This window comes from Saccoglossus kowalevskii, chromosome 14 (genome assembly GCF_978046115.1).
Source record: "Saccoglossus kowalevskii chromosome 14, keSacKowa6.1, whole genome shotgun sequence".
Lineage (NCBI taxonomy): Eukaryota > Metazoa > Hemichordata > Enteropneusta > Harrimaniidae > Saccoglossus > Saccoglossus kowalevskii.
The window spans coordinates 5,798,192-5,817,320 of record NC_140654.1 but is presented as its reverse complement, the minus strand read 5'-3'; the positions used below and the strand labels follow the sequence as shown (position 1 = coordinate 5,817,320).

Sequence of the window (19,129 nt, the reverse complement as noted above, 5' to 3'; positions counted from 1 at the left end):
GTTTCAAACGAAGTATGTTTATAATATTGAGCTGCATGATGTTGCAAAAACATTTCTGAATTGGAATCAGGTAAATCAATCACAGTAAAGAAATAAACTAACATCACTGCATACATAGAAAATAATTTGGATCCAGTACAATACTGTGTATGAATGTTTTGAGGCGTATGGTTACACAGTCGCGGTGGTGGGCGGTGTCTGTTTCACCCAAATTAGCTCTGAATTTGAATACCTAAAACTGGTTTTCCCGTTGAGCTACCAATAGATATTATTATGTAGACGAGGTCAGTGATGGTTAAGCTTAAGATGTGTTATGACAACGGAGTCGTCCTCGATAAACAATTGTAACCGAACCACAATAGTGACACTATGGCGAGCAACACACTCTTGTATCCCCCGGCTGAGAAAAGTTCGATTCATTTTTTTTATTTCCGACCATTAGACCGTGAAAATCAAACTACCGACAAACCAGTAGCAAATTGGCCACGTTAACTATCAGATAACCTTTGATTTATTGTACACTTTGACAATAACGTGCAATCTATTGTTGAATACAAAGCGTACATTTGTTCCACACATCGGTCTACAAAACTGAGTACACATGTTACAAATATCCACACCACGACAGACCCTTTATCGACCATTCTGTAAACCTGAAATATATTATAAATAAATATATAAAATTCCATGATTGCTGTGTTATTGACATTCAGATTGTTTGAAGATTTGATGTCAACTCTATTTGACCTTTGACCACATACTTGTCCATTCCGGTGAGCTATCTCGGCGTGAGTGTGATTGTATTCGCCCCTATATGACCTAGGCATTTCTGCCGTACGTGTTTACAAGTTTACACATGACTTGGGTTCAGCAGATTAAATAAATTCAAATCGCGCTGTATAAGAGTAACTGACACGCAGAAAACTTGCCATTTGGACTCCGAGACTCGTCGTTGTTGGTGTCGTCAACAGGTGAGTACCATCAGTCAGTATTTGATCTTCAGACATGCATATACGTTACTGTATATTAAACGTAATCTTGTAGTTACACTGTCATTTTATCGTCGCACTGACAACTGTATAATCGAATGGTCAACTTCACAATTTTAATTCAATTCCGATGGTAACGGAAGCGCTTTGGGGTAGAACGAAGGTTACATTCGCGAGGTTTGATTGGAAATAAAGGTTGACGACCTCTTCAAATGAAATATCAACATTGCATTATATTTATATTATAACTCCATGCTCCCCGGTGGCATAATTTACCGTACTCGAGAAAGTTTCAAAAGTATCCCTTGAAACTAGCGGGTTGTAGTTTCATGTTTAACCTGACTCCATATCCTGCTTAGAAAGCAATATATGTGCGTTATTTATACATGATCTAATATCTCTGATTCATATATAATAATTGTGAGACACAATCTATGCTACAGCTATATTCGAGTCGGCAGTGATGACGTGTTCCGACCAGACATCTGAAAAAAAAAAGCGGCGTGATACAATCGCGGTACTTCTCGTTAGTACTCTTTCTGGTAAGACACAGTCATTGCCGTTGAATCTACGACGCCAGCGTGCAAACATATCAACCCCAGGTATTCTTTCTGTGAAGCGCTGCTCAGTGGTTTCAATTACTACTAACACAACTAGGGTCACATTAAATCAAAGCTTGGTTATCTAGTATCAAACTTAATAAAAAACACTAGAGTTTTTGACTCCGATCAAAAAAGTTATCAATTTCTTGCTGTGGTTTGACATTCGTACATCGACAGGCGCATGCGTACTAATTTTACAATATTATAATAAATAAAATAAATAAGACATATATTTGTACAACAAAGTATCTGAATAAAATATAGTTATGAAAGGCGACATATGACTCAAAGTAAGAGCCACGCTATTAGAAACTCGGAGAGACTGAGAATTGATTTCGAAAAAAATAGCAATAGAACATTTATATAACAAAGTACATACACTCTATAGAAAAAAGCAAATAAATCACAGCAACATCGTTGTGTTAAAATATAACCCAAACAATTTTGCAAAGTAATTATCAACACTTATATTTTCCTTCAATTTCTCCGTCGATATCTGTTATTCCATTTGATAATAAAGATTATTATTACTGTCGACTCTTCTAAGTGACATCATTGTTTCTTTTTATTCGTAAACGCTAAAACTTGCCAGAGAACACATCAATACAGGCATAGAAATAAGATTTATTCTGCTGAGAATGCAAAAAGTCTCTAATTTCGCAACTCAGTTGTATCAAGTGTGAAGTCTAAGTGCAAAATTTTTGTTTATTCTCCTGGCAACCACGTGTCGTCATAGCCTTTCACCACATTTTGCCGTGTGTATATTTCTGAACAGAGAGCACGTACTCAACTCAATCTTTGTCCGATCATTTGACCTCTCCCCACAATTGAAACCCTAAGTAGATTAATTTTCATTCCCTCTGTCCCATTCCGATATTCACAGTCTACTAGAATATATAAACACGACCCGCATTTTCTTTAGATTTGTCAAGTTTATTAAATGTTTCCGTGAACCATGTACTGTAGCACATCTGTAGCACGTTTTGTCGCAACCTATGCATTTATGAAATGACGACAGACTCGGGAGCATTAGGACTGTTGTATTCGAATACTATTTTTAAATTCTGATTTTCTGTAAACGATTATTATATATAGTAATACGAGAGATAGACACGTGATAGTTGTATTGACCATGACCATATTACCTCTGTTGAATGCATTTAAATCTAAGTTTGCTCAATATGTCCTTGGACATGTCGAGGGCGAAAAGGTCATTTGCTCAAGACACCACGCAAGTTCACAATTTTGGGAAGTTATACCGGATTATGCACCGACCATGCCAACCTGTTTACCACGTCCAATTTGGAGAAGTAATGCCAGAACCTGCAGCGAAATCACTGCTGACGAGCATTTACCGTGACACCGTGTTTACTGTTTATTACCAAACGCTTCAGCGTGGTATTAAGATTTTGTTTTCAGGCTTGGGTGGTACCAAGGTGGAAAATGGTTGCACATATGGGGGGTAATTCCTGGAATTGCAATAGAGAGGGTTCAGGCCGAAATACATATATATATATATATAGTGTTTCCATGTTTCGTCTGATATTTCTGTGGTATTCTGCTGCTGTAAATAATGCAAGATTTGTTCCGAAATTCAGTGTGTTGTGCACTCCATGGTTATTCGTTTTTTTGCTCAAAACACCCCTATTTTTTAATGGCAGAGTCGAATATTTTCACTCCCACTGGGAAATCTGCATTGTTACTTGAATGAGAGCTAACTAAACACATTTTCCAGACCGGCGAAAGTGTATGCAACAGCCAATTTTAACAGCCTGTCACGTGATTTTAGTCTGAATGTCAACATCAAAAGAGGCTAATCCATTTACGCAGGTATAACTGGGAATAGAATATGTGAGGGATTGTATCAACAGAGATGTGTATAATGAAAAGTAACATCTATCCTTCTTTTGCATCGCTGAGCATTTCTGTTTTAGTATACTGGTTTGAAAATGTTGAATTTGCATGATTTGCAATGTGTTTTTTTTACTGAAACTCCCCTATTGATCGAATCCCGGGTTTGAAAGAGAACGGCACACCACGTGATTCGTTTGAATACAATGGTGAAGGCACGCAAGCATGACTTACGTTGTCAGCAGTAGTCGCTGAGCTTCACGCTATAACTTCACTTGTGATGTTGCTTGTTAGCCGTGGATTGAATTAATCTTGATTACCGGTTAAAATGTTGCTTATTTGGTGTTGGTGATCTGTATTTGGAACTGGGTAACGTCGCCAGCAGAAACCTCCTGGGATTTTGATGTTGATGGTTGCGCCTCCATGGCAATCGCTAATTTTACTGCGGGTGGATCTTCCAAGAGCCCTTCGGGGTTTATAAAACTCATTCAACATACATAAAGTTCTCTCAATCGTAGTAGTCCATGTGATGTACACCTAATATGCCAAACATGTTGCTGAACGATTTTGCCAATGAAAACAAGCCGGTTGGCGATCCACTCCACTAAAAAAAAACTAGCAATATGTTTTCGGCTGTTGCCATGGTAGGACATGAACGTGAAGCTAACGTCGGTTTATAACTAAAACCGGGCACTGTATACAAAGTTCGCAAAAAAACATTCAGTCCTTAGAAGTCATTTTATTTTATTGCTAGGACGTATGCTGTTGTTAGGGATTGGTCAGTTACTTCGGCCTGGGGTGGATCAGTAGGGGGGTTACCCTGTTTTTGATTTTGCAAATGGGGGGGGGGATCACCCTGTTTTCCACAATTCACACACGCGCTTATGCATATATTTTTTTAAATTTTATTTCAGAACAATAGATTAAAAAGTTAATCGTACAAATGTGTTCTTAATAATAACTATTACCCATATTGCCTATAAATTTGTTAAGTTTTGAACACATCCCAAGTCCATGTGATATCAGATTATTTTATTTAAAGTCTGAAGTCACCATTGTATAAGATATTTACTGGATTTATCCAATTGTAGCTGGAGACGGAAAAACACAGCAATTAGTACAAAGAGCAGTGACAGTTTTTGTTCAGCAAATCAAAAAAGTTAAATGGATTCATGTATATAAATAAATAGTTTTTTTGTTTTTTTAACTTTTAAATATGCATATTTTGCTCTGTAAAATACCAAAATCCAACACAAATTTATACAAAAATCAAAGTGTCCCTTGTTTTCATAAGCACAGACTGTGCTTCAGGTGTAAAGCTTTCCTGGTCTATAAGATATGAAAGATATATTAAATCCAAATTAGTTTTCAAACCGCCTAGATTCAAATCCTCTTTTCCTATCTTATATAAAGGGCGTTTATTGAGTGAGTACTCCACAGCTTTGTTTTTATTTACTATCTTTAGCAGCATAGATTTCCCTACTTCCTGCAGCCTTTTCTGTAGTCGTTTTTTGGCTTTATGCTTCCCCTCCCCTCCTAAGGTGACTGGTCTATTAAATGCAAACACTAAAAATTACGGCAAACCACGATATTTTCAATGCACATCATACATTTTGTAATCATGTCAGAGCCAAAACTGTTAATGTTTCTTTGTTTTTCGGGGGGGGGTCAGCATGTTTTAAAATATAATGTTAGGGGGTCGCCCACTTTTTGTTGTTGATAGGGGTGGGTCAACTGAGATTTACAGCTGACAAAATGGAATCTGCCGACCCCCCCCCCAGGCCAGAGTAACTGAACAATCCCTTAAATTTATTATTTCCAACCCATAGTATTTTCTAGATTGCAGGCAGCATTTACAGTTCATTCAAAGTTCAAAGTTGCGTCGGGATTACGTTGATACAGTGTAACAATGTCGGCGTCGGTGATCTCTTACCGGTGTGCAACGTAGCCAAAATAAAAGGCATGAATACAAGACTAGTGGGAGGTAAATTTGGGGTCGAAAGTATTCAAAAAACAGTTTTTGGCTGTTGCCATGGTAGCTGTGGACCAGGATTGTTTTGCCAATTAGTGACGGTACGACCTGCCTGTCAATTATAAACAAAATTAGCCAAGCCAAAATAAATCTCAGTAAATTGTTGCCCACACTCAAGCGGATTAGAATGAGCTACGTCCATGCTTTTTAATCATAGAAATGTAGGGTGTGATACATTTGGCGTGAAGGTATTAACAAATTCAGTTGTTGGCTGTTTCCATGGAAACGGTGGTCAGAATTTGTTTTCAGATTTTACCAATAGTAACTTTGTGCCCACACTCAAGCTGAGCAAAATGAGCTATGTCTGAGGTGTTGTATCCAAAATTTGTAGGAGATACATTTCCTGATAACTAGGGTGAAGGTGTGACCTACCTGCTAAGTTTGAGCGAAATCGGCCAAGCCAAACAAATCACAGAAGAATTAATACGTGAAAACACTAGAAATCACACACACACACAGATACACAAAATTAAAGTGATTTTAAGGGCAATCCAAGTGGAGCGAATCGCCAATACCATGTTCATTTGCATATTGACCGTGAAAATACCAAAAACATCATTGCATGGGTGATATGCAAATTAGTTTTAGTCAAAATAAGTTACTGCTTAGAAGTACCATTACTGTTGTTCAAATTTCATTTCACTCGGCAAATATATTCATGTACCCAAACGTAAAGTATCGTACTTCTAAATATTGTTTATTTCTGCTATGTTTCGAAAAACGCTACTCTTGAACGGACTACTTTATTCGCTCTCAGACCTCATTTGCATATGGGGTGTGGAAGTACCGATTTTGATTTCAGAGACGAATCAAAATAAACTGCAGTATATATGTAATAATGTGGAATACTTCCTTTCACTGTGAACATTTTTCCGCTAAAATAAATTCCAGTGAAAATGCCATTTCCCTCATACTCTATTGAGACTTGACACAGCACAGTGAAAATTTGATTCACACCGTATGCTTGAAAACTTTTCATCGAAAATAAATTAAGTGAAATTTAGTGTGATTTCATGAGAGTTGAAAATGAAAAAATTATATGACACCCAACCCTACCACTCCATACACAATGTAACCACACCTCAAAAACATCCTTTCACCAGTGTATTCTATTTGAATTCATGAGAAATTTAAATAAACAAATTATATGACAACGAACTTAATTATAATTTCAACCTCTAGTTCAGCACTGATTAAATAAACTACCTCGTCTTTATGCCAACTTGAAGTTATTCAATGCCTACACCAGTGACTTCAAAATCTATGTTTCAATTCCAGGAATGTCACTTGCTATTAATTGTATGGGAGTGCCAGTCTTTTATTTTCTATTGTAATGTCAATTTCTTGTGATTACTCGGAAAATGAAGCTGTAACCACAGACCACAGTGCTGTAACTAAATCCTGGTATAAGCACCGGTTAGGCAGTCTTGAACTATGCATGTGAAGCCAGCTGAGAGGTATATCCAATCCTATCGATCTTTCATTGTTTGGTAACTATTTGCTGCAAATGCAACAAAAATCAATATAAAAATATTACCCACACAACATTCTACAGGTTACTTGTTAAACTTTAGAGTTGGACTTTAACCCTTCACCCGTCTGCCCCATGTACTTTTACATTGACTTGCCCATAATGGGGAGAACGCAAGTGGAATTTATGATGTTACGTAACAGAACAGTCGGCAATGAATACACCGATCTTTGACCTTAAAGTTATGATGTTTGAAGCAAGAATTTGGACGGAGTAACCGGTGCTGGAGGTGATATTTCGCTTTGAATGTGATAGGTGAGAATCAGGCCTGGCGCGCCTCCCCCTAAATCCGCGAGTGATTATCACAATTATCACCGCAAAATTAGTGATGATGAGCTTGAATGCTAACAGGTGTGTGATACAAGTGTAAACATATTAGGTTTAAATATTGGGAAAATATCTTTTAATCAGAATATTTTTACTTTATTTTACCGTGTACGAAAAAAAACAAGGGTGATTTTTTCGGACAATGGTAAACCATCTACAAGATGAAAGTATAGTTTGCCTTAGGCTGTTGTGAATGCGCATCAATGAAATTACTAAAATACTAATATAACAAACATACCTCTACATATTGTTTTATTTCTACAATGTGTTATTCTCGTTATTGTCTTCTTTTCTATTGTTCATAAACTGTTAGTTTATTCCTTCGATATTGTTTTCTTTTTAGTATTCAAGTATTCTTTTCCCATTCCTGTTCATTTCTCTATATTATTGTTTACCTTTCTACCTACAATTATTTAATTTCCTTCCTGCTTTCACCATCACCATTCCTTCTGTTATTGCAAGTGATATCACCATTCCTTCTGTTATTGCAAGTGATATCACCATTCCTTCTGTTATTGCAAGTGATATCACCATTCCTTCTGTTATTGCAAGTGATATCACCATTCCTTCTGTTATTGCAAGTGATATCACCATTCCTTCTGTTATTGCAAGTGATATCACCATTCCTTCTGTTATTGCAAGTGATATCACCATTCCTTCTGTTATTGCAAGTGATATCACCATTCCTTCTGTTATTGCAAGTGATATCACCATTCCTTCTGTTATTGCAAGTGATATCACCATTCCTTCTGTTATTGCAAGTGATATCACCATTCCTTCTGTTATTGCAAGTGATATCACCATTCCTTCTGTTATTGCAAGTGATATCACCATTCCTTCTGTTATTGCAAGTGATATCACCATTCCTTCTGTTATTGCAGTGATATCACCATTCCTTCTGTTATTGCAAGTGATATCACCATTCCTTCTGTTATTGCAAGTGATATCACCATTCCTTCTGTCATTGCAAGTGATATCACCATTCCTTCTGTTTTTGCAAGTGATATCACCATTCCTTCTGTTATTGCAAGTGATATCACCATTCTTTCTGTTATTGCAGTGATATCACCATTCCTTCTGTTATTGCAAGTGATATCACCATCCTTTCAGTTATTGCAAGTGATATCACCATTCCTTCTGTTATTGCAAGTGATATCACCATTCCTTCTGTTATTGCAGTGATATCACCATTCCTTCTGTTATTGCAAGTGATATCACCATTCCTTCTGTTATTGCAGTGATATCACCATTCCTTCTGTTATTGCAAGTGATATCACCATTCCTTCTGTTATTGCAGTGATATCACCATTCTTTCTGTTATTGCAAGTGATATCACCATTCCTTCTGTTATTGCAGTGATATCACCATTCTTTCTGTTATTGCAAGTGATATCACCATTCCTTCTGTTATTGCAGTGATATCACCATTCCTTCTGTTATTGCAGTGATATCACCATTCCTTCTGTTATTGCAAGTGATGTCACCATTCCTTCTGTTATTGCAAGTGATATCACCATTCCTTCTGTCATTGCAAGTGATATCACCATTCCTTCTGTCATTGCAAGTGATATCACCATTCCTTCTGTTATTGCAAGTGATATCACCATTCCTTCTGTTATTGCAAGTGATATCACCATTCCTTCTGTTATTGCAAGTGATATCACCATTCCTTCTGTTATTGGAAGTGATATCACCATTCCTTCTGTTATTGCAGTGATATCACCATTCCTTCTGTCATTGCAAGTGATATCACCATTCCGTGTGTTATTGCAAGTGATATCACCATTCCGTGTGTTATTGCAGTGATATCATCATTCCTTCTGTTATTGCAAGTGATATCACCATTCCTTCTGTTATTGCAAGTGATATCACCATTCCTTCTGTTATTGCAAGTGATATCACCATTCCTTCTGTTATTGCAAGTGATATCACCATTCCGTGTGTTATTGCAGTGATATCACTATTCCTTCTGTTATTGCAAGTGATATCACCATTCCTTCTGTTATTGCAAGTGATATCACCATTCCTTCTGTTATTGCAAGTGATATCACCATTCCTTCTGTTATTGCAAGTGATATCACCATTTCTTCTGTCATTGCAAGTGATATCACCATTCCTTCTGTTTTTGCAAGTGATATCACCATTCCTTCTGTTATTGCAAGTGATATCACCATTCTTTCTGTTATTGCAGTGATATCACCATTCCTTCTGTTATTGCAAGTGATATCACCATCCTTTCAGTTATTGCAAGTGATATCACCATTCCTTCTGTTATTGCAAGTGATATCACCATTCCTTCTGTTATTGCAGTGATATCACCATTCCTTCTGTTATTGCAAGTGATATCACCATTCCTTCTGTTATTGCAGTGATATCACCATTCCTTCTGTTATTGCAAGTGATATCACCATTCCTTCTGTTATTGCAGTGATATCACCATTATTTCTGTTATTGCAAGTGATATCACCATTCCTTCTGTTATTGCAGTGATATCACCATTCTTTCTGTTATTGCAAGTGATATCACCATTCCTTCTGTTATTGCAGTGATATCACCATTCCTCCTGTTATTGCAGTGATATCACCATTCCTTCTGTTATTGCAAGTGATGTCACCATTCCTTCTGTTATTGCAAGTGATATCACCATTCCTTCTGTCATTGCAAGTGATATCACCATTCCTTCTGTCATTGCAAGTGATATCACCATTCCTTCTGTTATTGCAAGTGATATCACCATTCCTTCTGTTATTGCAAGTGATATCACCATTCCTTCTGTTATTGCAAGTGATATCACCATTCCTTCTGTTATTGGAAGTGATATCACCATTCCTTCTGTTATTGCAGTGATATCACCATTCCTTCTGTCATTGCAAGTGATATCACCATTCCTTCTGTTATTGCAGTGATATCACCATTCCTTCTGTTATTGCAAGTGATATCACCATTCCTTCTGTTATTGCAGTGATATCACCATTCCTTCTGTTATTGCAAGTGATATCACCATTCCTTCTGTTATTGCAAGTGATATCACCATTCCTTCTGTCATTGCAAGTGATATCACCATTCCTTCTGTTTTTGCAAGTGATATCACCATTCCTTCTGTTATTGCAAGTGATATCACCATTCTTTCTGTTATTGCAGTGATATCACCATTCCTTCTGTTATTGCAAGTGATATCACCATCCTTTCAGTTATTGCAAGTGATATCACCATTCCTTCTGTTATTGCAAGTGATATCACCATTCCTTCTGTTATTGCAGTGATATCACCATTCCTTCTGTTATTGCAAGTGATATCACCATTCCTTCTGTTATTGCAGTGATATCACCATTCCTTCTGTTATTGCAAGTGATATCACCATTCCTTCTGTTATTGCAGTGATATCACCATTCTTTCTGTTATTGCAAGTGATATCACCATTCCTTCTGTTATTGCAGTGATATCACCATTCTTTCTGTTATTGCAAGTGATATCACCATTCCTTCTGTTATTGCAGTGATATCACCATTCCTTCTGTTATTGCAGTGATATCACCATTCCTTCTGTTATTGCAAGTGATGTCACCATTCCTTCTGTTATTGCAAGTGATATCACCATTCCTTCTGTCATTGCAAGTGATATCACCATTCCTTCTGTCATTGCAAGTGATATCACCATTCCTTCTGTTATTGCAAGTGATATCACCATTCCTTCTGTTATTGCAAGTGATATCACCATTCCTTCTGTTATTGCAAGTGATATCACCATTCCTTCTGTTATTGGAAGTGATATCACCATTCCTTCTGTTATTGCAGTGATATCACCATTCCTTCTGTCATTGCAAGTGATATCACCATTCCGTGTGTTATTGCAAGTGATATCACCATTCCGTGTGTTATTGCAGTGATATCATCATTCCTTCTGTTATTGCAAGTGATATCACCATTCCTTCTGTTATTGCAAGTGATATCACCATTCCTTCTGTTATTGCAAGTGATATCACCATTCCTTCTGTTATTGCAAGTGATATCACCATTCCGTGTGTTATTGCAGTGATATCACTATTCCTTCTGTTATTGCAAGTGATATCACCATTCCTTCTGTTATTGCAAGTGATATCACCATTCCTTCTGTTATTGCAAGTGATATCACCATTCCTTCTGTTATTGCAAGTGATATCACCATTTCTTCTGTCATTGCAAGTGATATCACCATTCCTTCTGTTTTTGCAAGTGATATCACCATTCCTTCTGTTATTGCAAGTGATATCACCATTCTTTCTGTTATTGCAGTGATATCACCATTCCTTCTGTTATTGCAAGTGATATCACCATCCTTTCAGTTATTGCAAGTGATATCACCATTCCTTCTGTTATTGCAAGTGATATCACCATTCCTTCTGTTATTGCAGTGATATCACCATTCCTTCTGTTATTGCAAGTGATATCACCATTCCTTCTGTTATTGCAGTGATATCACCATTCCTTCTGTTATTGCAAGTGATATCACCATTCCTTCTGTTATTGCAGTGATATCACCATTATTTCTGTTATTGCAAGTGATATCACCATTCCTTCTGTTATTGCAGTGATATCACCATTCTTTCTGTTATTGCAAGTGATATCACCATTCCTTCTGTTATTGCAGTGATATCACCATTCCTCCTGTTATTGCAGTGATATCACCATTCCTTCTGTTATTGCAAGTGATGTCACCATTCCTTCTGTTATTGCAAGTGATATCACCATTCCTTCTGTCATTGCAAGTGATATCACCATTCCTTCTGTCATTGCAAGTGATATCACCATTCCTTCTGTTATTGCAAGTGATATCACCATTCCTTCTGTTATTGCAAGTGATATCACCATTCCTTCTGTTATTGCAAGTGATATCACCATTCCTTCTGTTATTGGAAGTGATATCACCATTCCTTCTGTTATTGCAGTGATATCACCATTCCTTCTGTCATTGCAAGTGATATCACCATTCCTTCTGTTATTGCAGTGATATCACCATTCCTTCTGTCATTGCAAGTGATATCACCATTCCGTGTGTTATTGCAAGTGATATCACCATTCCGTGTGTTATTGCAGTGATATCATCATTCCTTCTGTTATTGCAAGTGATATCACCATTCCTTCTGTTATTGCAAGTGATATCACCATTCCTTCTGTTATTGCAAGTGATATCACCATTCCTTCTGTTATTGCAAGTGATATCACCATTCCGTGTGTTATTGCAGTGATATCACTATTCCTTCTGTTATTGCAAGTGATATCACCATTCCTTCTGTTATTGCAAGTGATATCACCATTCTTTCTGTTATTGCAAGTGATATCACCATTCCTTCTGTTATTGCAAGTGATATCACCATTCCTTCTGTTATTGCAAGTGATATCACCATTCCTTCTGTTATTGCAGTGATATCACCATTCCTTCTGTTATTGCAAGTGATATCACCATTCCTTCTGTTATTGCAGTGATATCACCATTCCTTCTGTTATTGCAAGTGATATCACCATTCCTTCTGTTATTGCAAGTGATATCACCATTCCTTCTGTTATTGCAAGTGATATCACCATTCCTTCTGTTATTGCAAGTGATATCACCATTCCTTCTGTTATTGCAAGTGATATCACCATTCATTCTGTTATTGCAAGTGATATCACCATTCCTTCTGTTATTGCAAGTGATATCACCATTCCTTCTGTTATTGCAAGTGATATCACCATTCCTTCTGTTATTGCAAGTGATATCACCATTCCTTCTGTTATTGCAAGTGATATCACCATTCCTTCTGTCATTGCACTGATATCACCAATCATTCAGTATTTGACATGATACAATATATTTTTAATGAATATGAATAATATGTATATTAGTAATGATGAATAGTCTGCATGTAAAATATTTTGCATACACTTCATTGTGAAATGAATACTAGTATTAAATATCGAAGAATGGAAGGGAAAGGCGGTAAAGATATATGAGACGAAGCTTGCGGCACTTTCTAGGTTACTGTGACGCCATTGAAAAGCGAAACACCCATCTTATAAGCTGGAACCATTACAAAAAAATAGTCTTTAACGCGATGTCGCATCGCGGTCAGATCAAAGCGGCCATTCATGCTTGCCACGATGTCTATCTATACATTGGTCGAGATTTTAGGAGAAGGCGAATTATTAGCACAACTCCTAAAATGTCTTGGCACGTCCCATGTTAGGAATAAATTCACTGCCTCATACTTTGAAGTATTTGGCACAATGTGATAAATCATTCCTGTGTTATTCACGTGACCATCTTGGTGTGTTCACGTGATCGCTCTTCAATTCTCATGCACATAAATGAGTAAATCAACAATAAAAAAAATAAACGCTAAACTATATACTTTGTGTATATGCTATTCTTCACGACTATTTTTATTTTGTTGATATTGTTGAAAAATATTGTTTTTATATCTAGGGTTATATCATAATATTGGTTGTATAATATTAACTGTGGTTGGTAGATGCTAAACAAGCCGATGAATGACCGCTTCGCCTCAGATGGCCGTTATTTTAATATAATCTATATTGTGGTGTTAGTCATAAATACGTATGATAATTTTTAATTTAATTAAAATAATTAAAGTGTAAATGCAGATTCGTAGATGGTTAAAAATTGGCGCTCTATAGATATAATTGACAAAGTGTTAAGCAAAACAACTTGAAAAAGTACTAATAAATGTAACTAATGACACCGAGTCTGTATTTTTCGGGATAGATGTGTGCGAACGTGGTTAGAAAAGTTGAATATTTAGAATACAGAGGAGGGAAAACGTTTTGAAAAGATGGATGGTTTTGAGAAAATTTCGGGACTAGCAGTAAATAATCGGCTTGGAAGGTGAAGTAGTAAAATTCTTAAAATAAGAGAATCCTTAATCAGAGACTATGGAAAAATTAATATATTTTACAAGATGGCAATAGCATATTTTTCAGATGGATATTCAATACTAGTAAATCGCGCCAATAGAATGAAGTTGAAACTAAAATCTAACTTGATTTTTTAAATGGTATATAGTATTTTATCAGCACTACCAAAGGATATTAAATGTTAAACATATTAGGTATTAGATTTATAGTAGCTCACTGTCATTATATCATTGTAAAACTAAGATGGTACTCGAAGGTATAGTTAAACACATTTATTTGAACACCCTTATTCAAAACTGCGATTGTATATACTTGGCACCATTTAGACTAAAATTATACAAATCTTATAGAATTTCAATAGAAAGTTACGATACTACTACTTCAAAGTACGAGTATAAATTTTACTACTAAATTAACAAAATACATCTTGCTCTGAATCTCTAACTTAGCTATTAAATTTACTATTAAAAGAGGGAAGAAAATAAAGTTGATAAATGTCTTACTTACTAAAGTTTTAAGTCTAAATAAACAGGTACACACGTAGCATTAGCTCGTTTCTAATTCAAAGAAAAAAAAATGTTGTGACTACGATGTATGTATGATGCTACCAGACGTATATCTAGTATAGTAGAAATTGGACAAAAACATCCAAGACAAGTCCAATAACACAAAACAAATGACTGGCAACAGTACTTTTGTTTTGCTTTTAATACAAGGATCAACTTTCTGTTATCTTCGATTATAATATTTTGAATGTCTTGTTCTTTCTGTACGATTTTTTTTCCCGATGATATTTTTTTAAACGGGAAGCCTTCTGTCCGCGGAGCATTGCCATGTTATAACGGTGAAATTATTCTCAGGTGGTTGTGTATAAGGATAAACTTCGAACGGCATCAAGGACTGAGTCGAGCAATCCTGACAAAATGTCAAGTTAAGAAAGAATTTACATATAAGGGGACATATAAGAGGCTGTCGTATTGGTTCATCATTTGAGTGCAAGCTGTCCTGTTCGATATGTTCGACATCCACAACGCGTGTAAAATACATTGTTAGTTTACATGAAAATCGAACACGCGCTACGTGACGACCACCGCCCTTTAATTTCTGTATGAATCCAAAAGAACGGTATCAAATACTATAGCCGCGATAATGAGATTACACAAATTTATTTCTCGAAATCAGATCAAGACAAATTGTCACCTCGATATTCCAGTTCAAACTTTGGATGTTGATGCAATTCATTTTATTCATTCGTGTTTTTCAGTTATAAAATGGAGAGCACCGAATCAAACACACCCGTAAAGGAAACGACGGAAATTAATCCAGACGATATACCGGATGAGGTGACGACATTGACACCGAAGGAAGTGAAAGCGATCAGCGAATCCTGGAAGGTCGTTTATGCTAAGAAAAAAGAGAATGGTGTAGCCCTATTCATAAGGTAAGTGTTACCTGTCTAATCCAATGGAATGATCCGTAGACTTTGTAACCTATAACCTATTCGAGTATTCTAATTAGTCATACTGTGCGCATGTTTGTTTGGCCCCACTGAATATGGCTAGTTAGCCCACTGCACATGTATAATTGATTAGCGTAACTTGCACTTGCAGAATATAAATTACCACCCATTGTTGATGTATGGTGTATGACTTTCACGTATACACACAAATTATACTCGTTTAATCTCCATGCTGGCGTGCTGAAGTAGTTTATTGTGATTAATTTGAAAGCTAAAGCTCACGTTTCCCTTTTATAGATTTTTAGCTCCGCTGTCGACTTTGTCGAGCGGAGCTTATCATATGAGTGATTGTCCGTCGGCGTCCGGCGGCCGTCGTCGTCGTCGTCCGTGTCAACTTTTTACTTGTTCGACTTCTTCTTGAAAACTACAAGCCTGCATGCTTTAATACTTGATGTTTAATGTACCTTGGGTAGACCTCTCTTAGATTTGCTCATATCATGATGATATCTTCAATTCTCTAATTTTGGTGAATATTTTTTAAATTTTTGGTGAAAAGTGATATTTTCGACTTCTTGTTAAAAACCGTAAGTCCAATTGCTTTGATATTATATATATAGGCACTACAGGTATACCTCTCGCAGATTTGTTCGTTTTATGATCTCTTCAATTCTCTAATTTTAATAAATATTTTTGTCTTTTTTGGTAAAAAGTGATATTTTTGACATTATGCGAATTGCTTTGATACAATACATATTGTTTATTTTCTAATGATATCTTCAGTTCTTTAATTGAAATGTTCATTGCTAACAGCGGAGCTATCTCAGCCGAGAGGCTGCTTGTTTTTATAAATGATTGAAATTTTTATAAATTGTGTGATTTACATCTTAATACACTATTCACACCGAAGGGAGTGTCAATGCGAAGCTACTTACAAGAATGTGCCTGATTGGCTACCCAGCTTTAACACCTAACTGTTAGACCAATCAGAGCGCAGCTTGTTTGTTGATCGGTTTTTCGACGTATATATTCTGCCATGTATATATGTTAAACTCTGAAGAAAGTGTGATTTTTTCTTCTTATTTATTGGAACAATAAATTATTATTTAATTATTTTTTATTTTTAACAGACTGTTTCAGTCAGTCCCGGGTTCAAAATCTCTCTTCAAAAATCTTGACGGAATTGACGATGAAGAGAAACTACGAAATCATCCACGTTTGAAAGCACATGGTTTTCGTGTTATGTCATCTGTTAACTCGTTGATAGAGAGTTTGGAGGAGGGTGAATTGTTGGTCCAGTTGCTCAAAGATCTTGGAAGCTCACATTCAAAGAATAAAGTCACCTCTTCACATTTTGATGTAAGTGTGATATAACAAAATAATACTTAGTCAAGATTTTTCATTATTAGCAGACGTCAAACAATGCCATCATTTCTATTGAATCCTGCAAATGTTTTGTCACTTTCCTCTCCAGGCATTAGGACCGGTTATCATTTGGTTACTGCAAAAGGAAAACGGCGACAGCTTCACCCCGGCTGTCAAAAACGCGTGGTTGAAAGGATGGGGCGTGATGAAATCCGTCATTGTGGGATCACTGGAGGAAGCCTATGCCAAAATGAAAACATAGAGGGCGTCAGATAATGATGCTCACGTCACTAAGAGGCTACGAGACAATAACTAATTAATTGTTATAGTATTGTGCAATGAATCATTGGAATAAAGATTCATAAGCTCTTCGAAAAATCTGCTTTACATTTTATTCAATCACGCAATATGTCTGCTGGGTATCCCGAGATCTCGCCGGTGTTGCTTGATCTTTGAAATGAACTGAATAAATTTGGGAAATTAGCTCAACAATAAGCATTGTATATTTTGTCGTAATTTATGAACAGGGATGAACAGATATGTCGATTGGGGTCGGAGTTTCGTCCAAGTTTGGGATACTCGTCATTTTCTATCAGTTACGTAAGAACATTCGTCAACTAACTTCACTATTGGTAAGCTCGACGTACATACATATTAACTCGTTACAAGACGGTTAGGGTGGACGCATGAGATAAAGTAATCGAGTAGTATACATATGGGGGGCACTGGCCCACTTACCTCCTGGAACCTGTAATTCCCTTCCTTCCATCGTCCAAATCGCGCGGTTTCTCGAGCTCGACGCATGGAGCCGGGAACAGCCATTGGTGGCGCTGTATGCAATCGAGATCTATTTCGGCTTGCCGCAGCTCATTCCACAGCTCCTGAGAGCGAGGTTATTTGTAGATATGTTGGCGATCGCCACTGTGTCTGCGGAAGTACTATGGGAGATTGCATGATGGGAGTGAAAAGTCTTTTGATCAGTAAAATAATTTTAGAAAAGTGAAAACTAAAGTGACTGTGAAATAAAGGTTGGTTTTAAATATTAAATATCATGAAATTTGGATGTAATAATGAAAGGAAATTGAACTGGTATGAAAGGGCAGTAAATGTAGCCAGAATGCAAGGTCAGAATCCGGTGGTCAAAATACATCCATCAAGGCGGTTGCTAAGTGTCAACAACTATGGATGAGGTAAAATACTTCGTTTGCAGTTTGCGTGAATGGCCAGGGAGAAAAAATCATGCAAATTCTGTGCTTCAGTAACAGTATTTGCTACTTTTTGTGTGCAATGGAAATTAATACAAGAAATGCTGCCAAAAGACATGTCCTTCTAGTAAAAAACAAGACATGACATGTCATGTCATAGCCCCCGCTCAGAAAAAAAATTTAATCAAAGAAAGCTTAGAAAGAACTCCCGTGTGCTGAGAGTTTTGGAGACACATTAAAAATTAATTCAAAATTACTTATACTTGAGATATTGATGGAATAGCTGAAAACTAATTATGCAAATAAGGTAACTAATATGAACAGATTTAAGTGTAAAACTAATAATGTCTGCACAATGTACCAAGTTTCATTGAAATGTGATAAGAACCAAAAAAATATTAATTATTATGCTAATTAGAGAATTAATATGAACAGATTTTAACCCAAAATTAATCAGACTGTCTATTGTCCTAGAGCATTTATGTACCAAGTTTTATTCAAATGTGATGATCAATACTTGAGATATCAATATTAATTATGTTAATTAGATGATTAAGAAGCATAAATATTTACCAAAAACTAATATGGTGCATAGTCTTACGTTCATTGAAATGTGATGGGTACTCTTTAAAAGTTTCATTGGTTTTTAGACATCATAGAACAGCAAAAAATTAACTAATTATGCAAATTAGGTAATTAAAAGGCACAATTATTTATCCCAAAATTAATTAGGTCTCTGCATAGTCCTAGAATATCTATGTCGCAAGTCTCATTGAAATGTGATGATTAGTACTTGAGATATCAGGTGAAAAGCTGAAAATTAACTAATTATGCTAATAAGGTGATTAATATGCACAAATATTTACCCAAAAACTAATTAGA

At 36.3% G+C, this 19,129-nt stretch overlaps 1 protein-coding gene across 2 annotated transcripts; it reads left to right on the top strand.

Moving 5' to 3' along the window:
- Positions 1–766: 766 nt before the first annotated feature.
- Positions 767–17,537, top strand: LOC100378901 (cytoglobin-1). 2 transcript variants are annotated; one of them, XM_002732439.4, is made up of 4 exons: positions 767–971; positions 15,486–15,662; positions 16,808–17,036; positions 17,152–17,537. In XM_002732439.4, the coding sequence occupies exons 2-4, from the start codon at positions 15,493–15,495 to the stop codon at positions 17,302–17,304; spliced, it is 552 nt and encodes a 183-aa protein (XP_002732485.2). In that variant the 5' UTR covers positions 767–971; positions 15,486–15,492; the 3' UTR covers positions 17,305–17,537. The 2 variants fall into 2 exon arrangements, with proteins under 2 accessions (XP_002732485.2, XP_085363964.1); XM_085507838.1 differs by lacking the exon at positions 767–971 and adding an exon at positions 7,184–7,260.
- The last annotated feature ends 1,592 nt before the right edge of the window (positions 17,538–19,129 follow it).

What these genes read in the sequence shown, in the direction of transcription:
- LOC100378901 (XM_002732439.4), top strand. Translation starts at nt 15,493, where the DNA reads ATGGAGAGCACCGAATCAAACACACCCGTAAAGGAAACGACGGAAATT. An exon ending in GGTGTAGCCCTATTCATAAG is followed by an intron (nt 15,663 to 16,807) that starts GTAAGTGTTACC and finishes TATTTTTAACAG; the next exon opens with ACTGTTTCAGTCAGTCCCGG. An exon ending in TCACCTCTTCACATTTTGAT is followed by an intron (nt 17,037 to 17,151) that starts GTAAGTGTGATA and finishes TTTCCTCTCCAG; the next exon opens with GCATTAGGACCGGTTATCAT.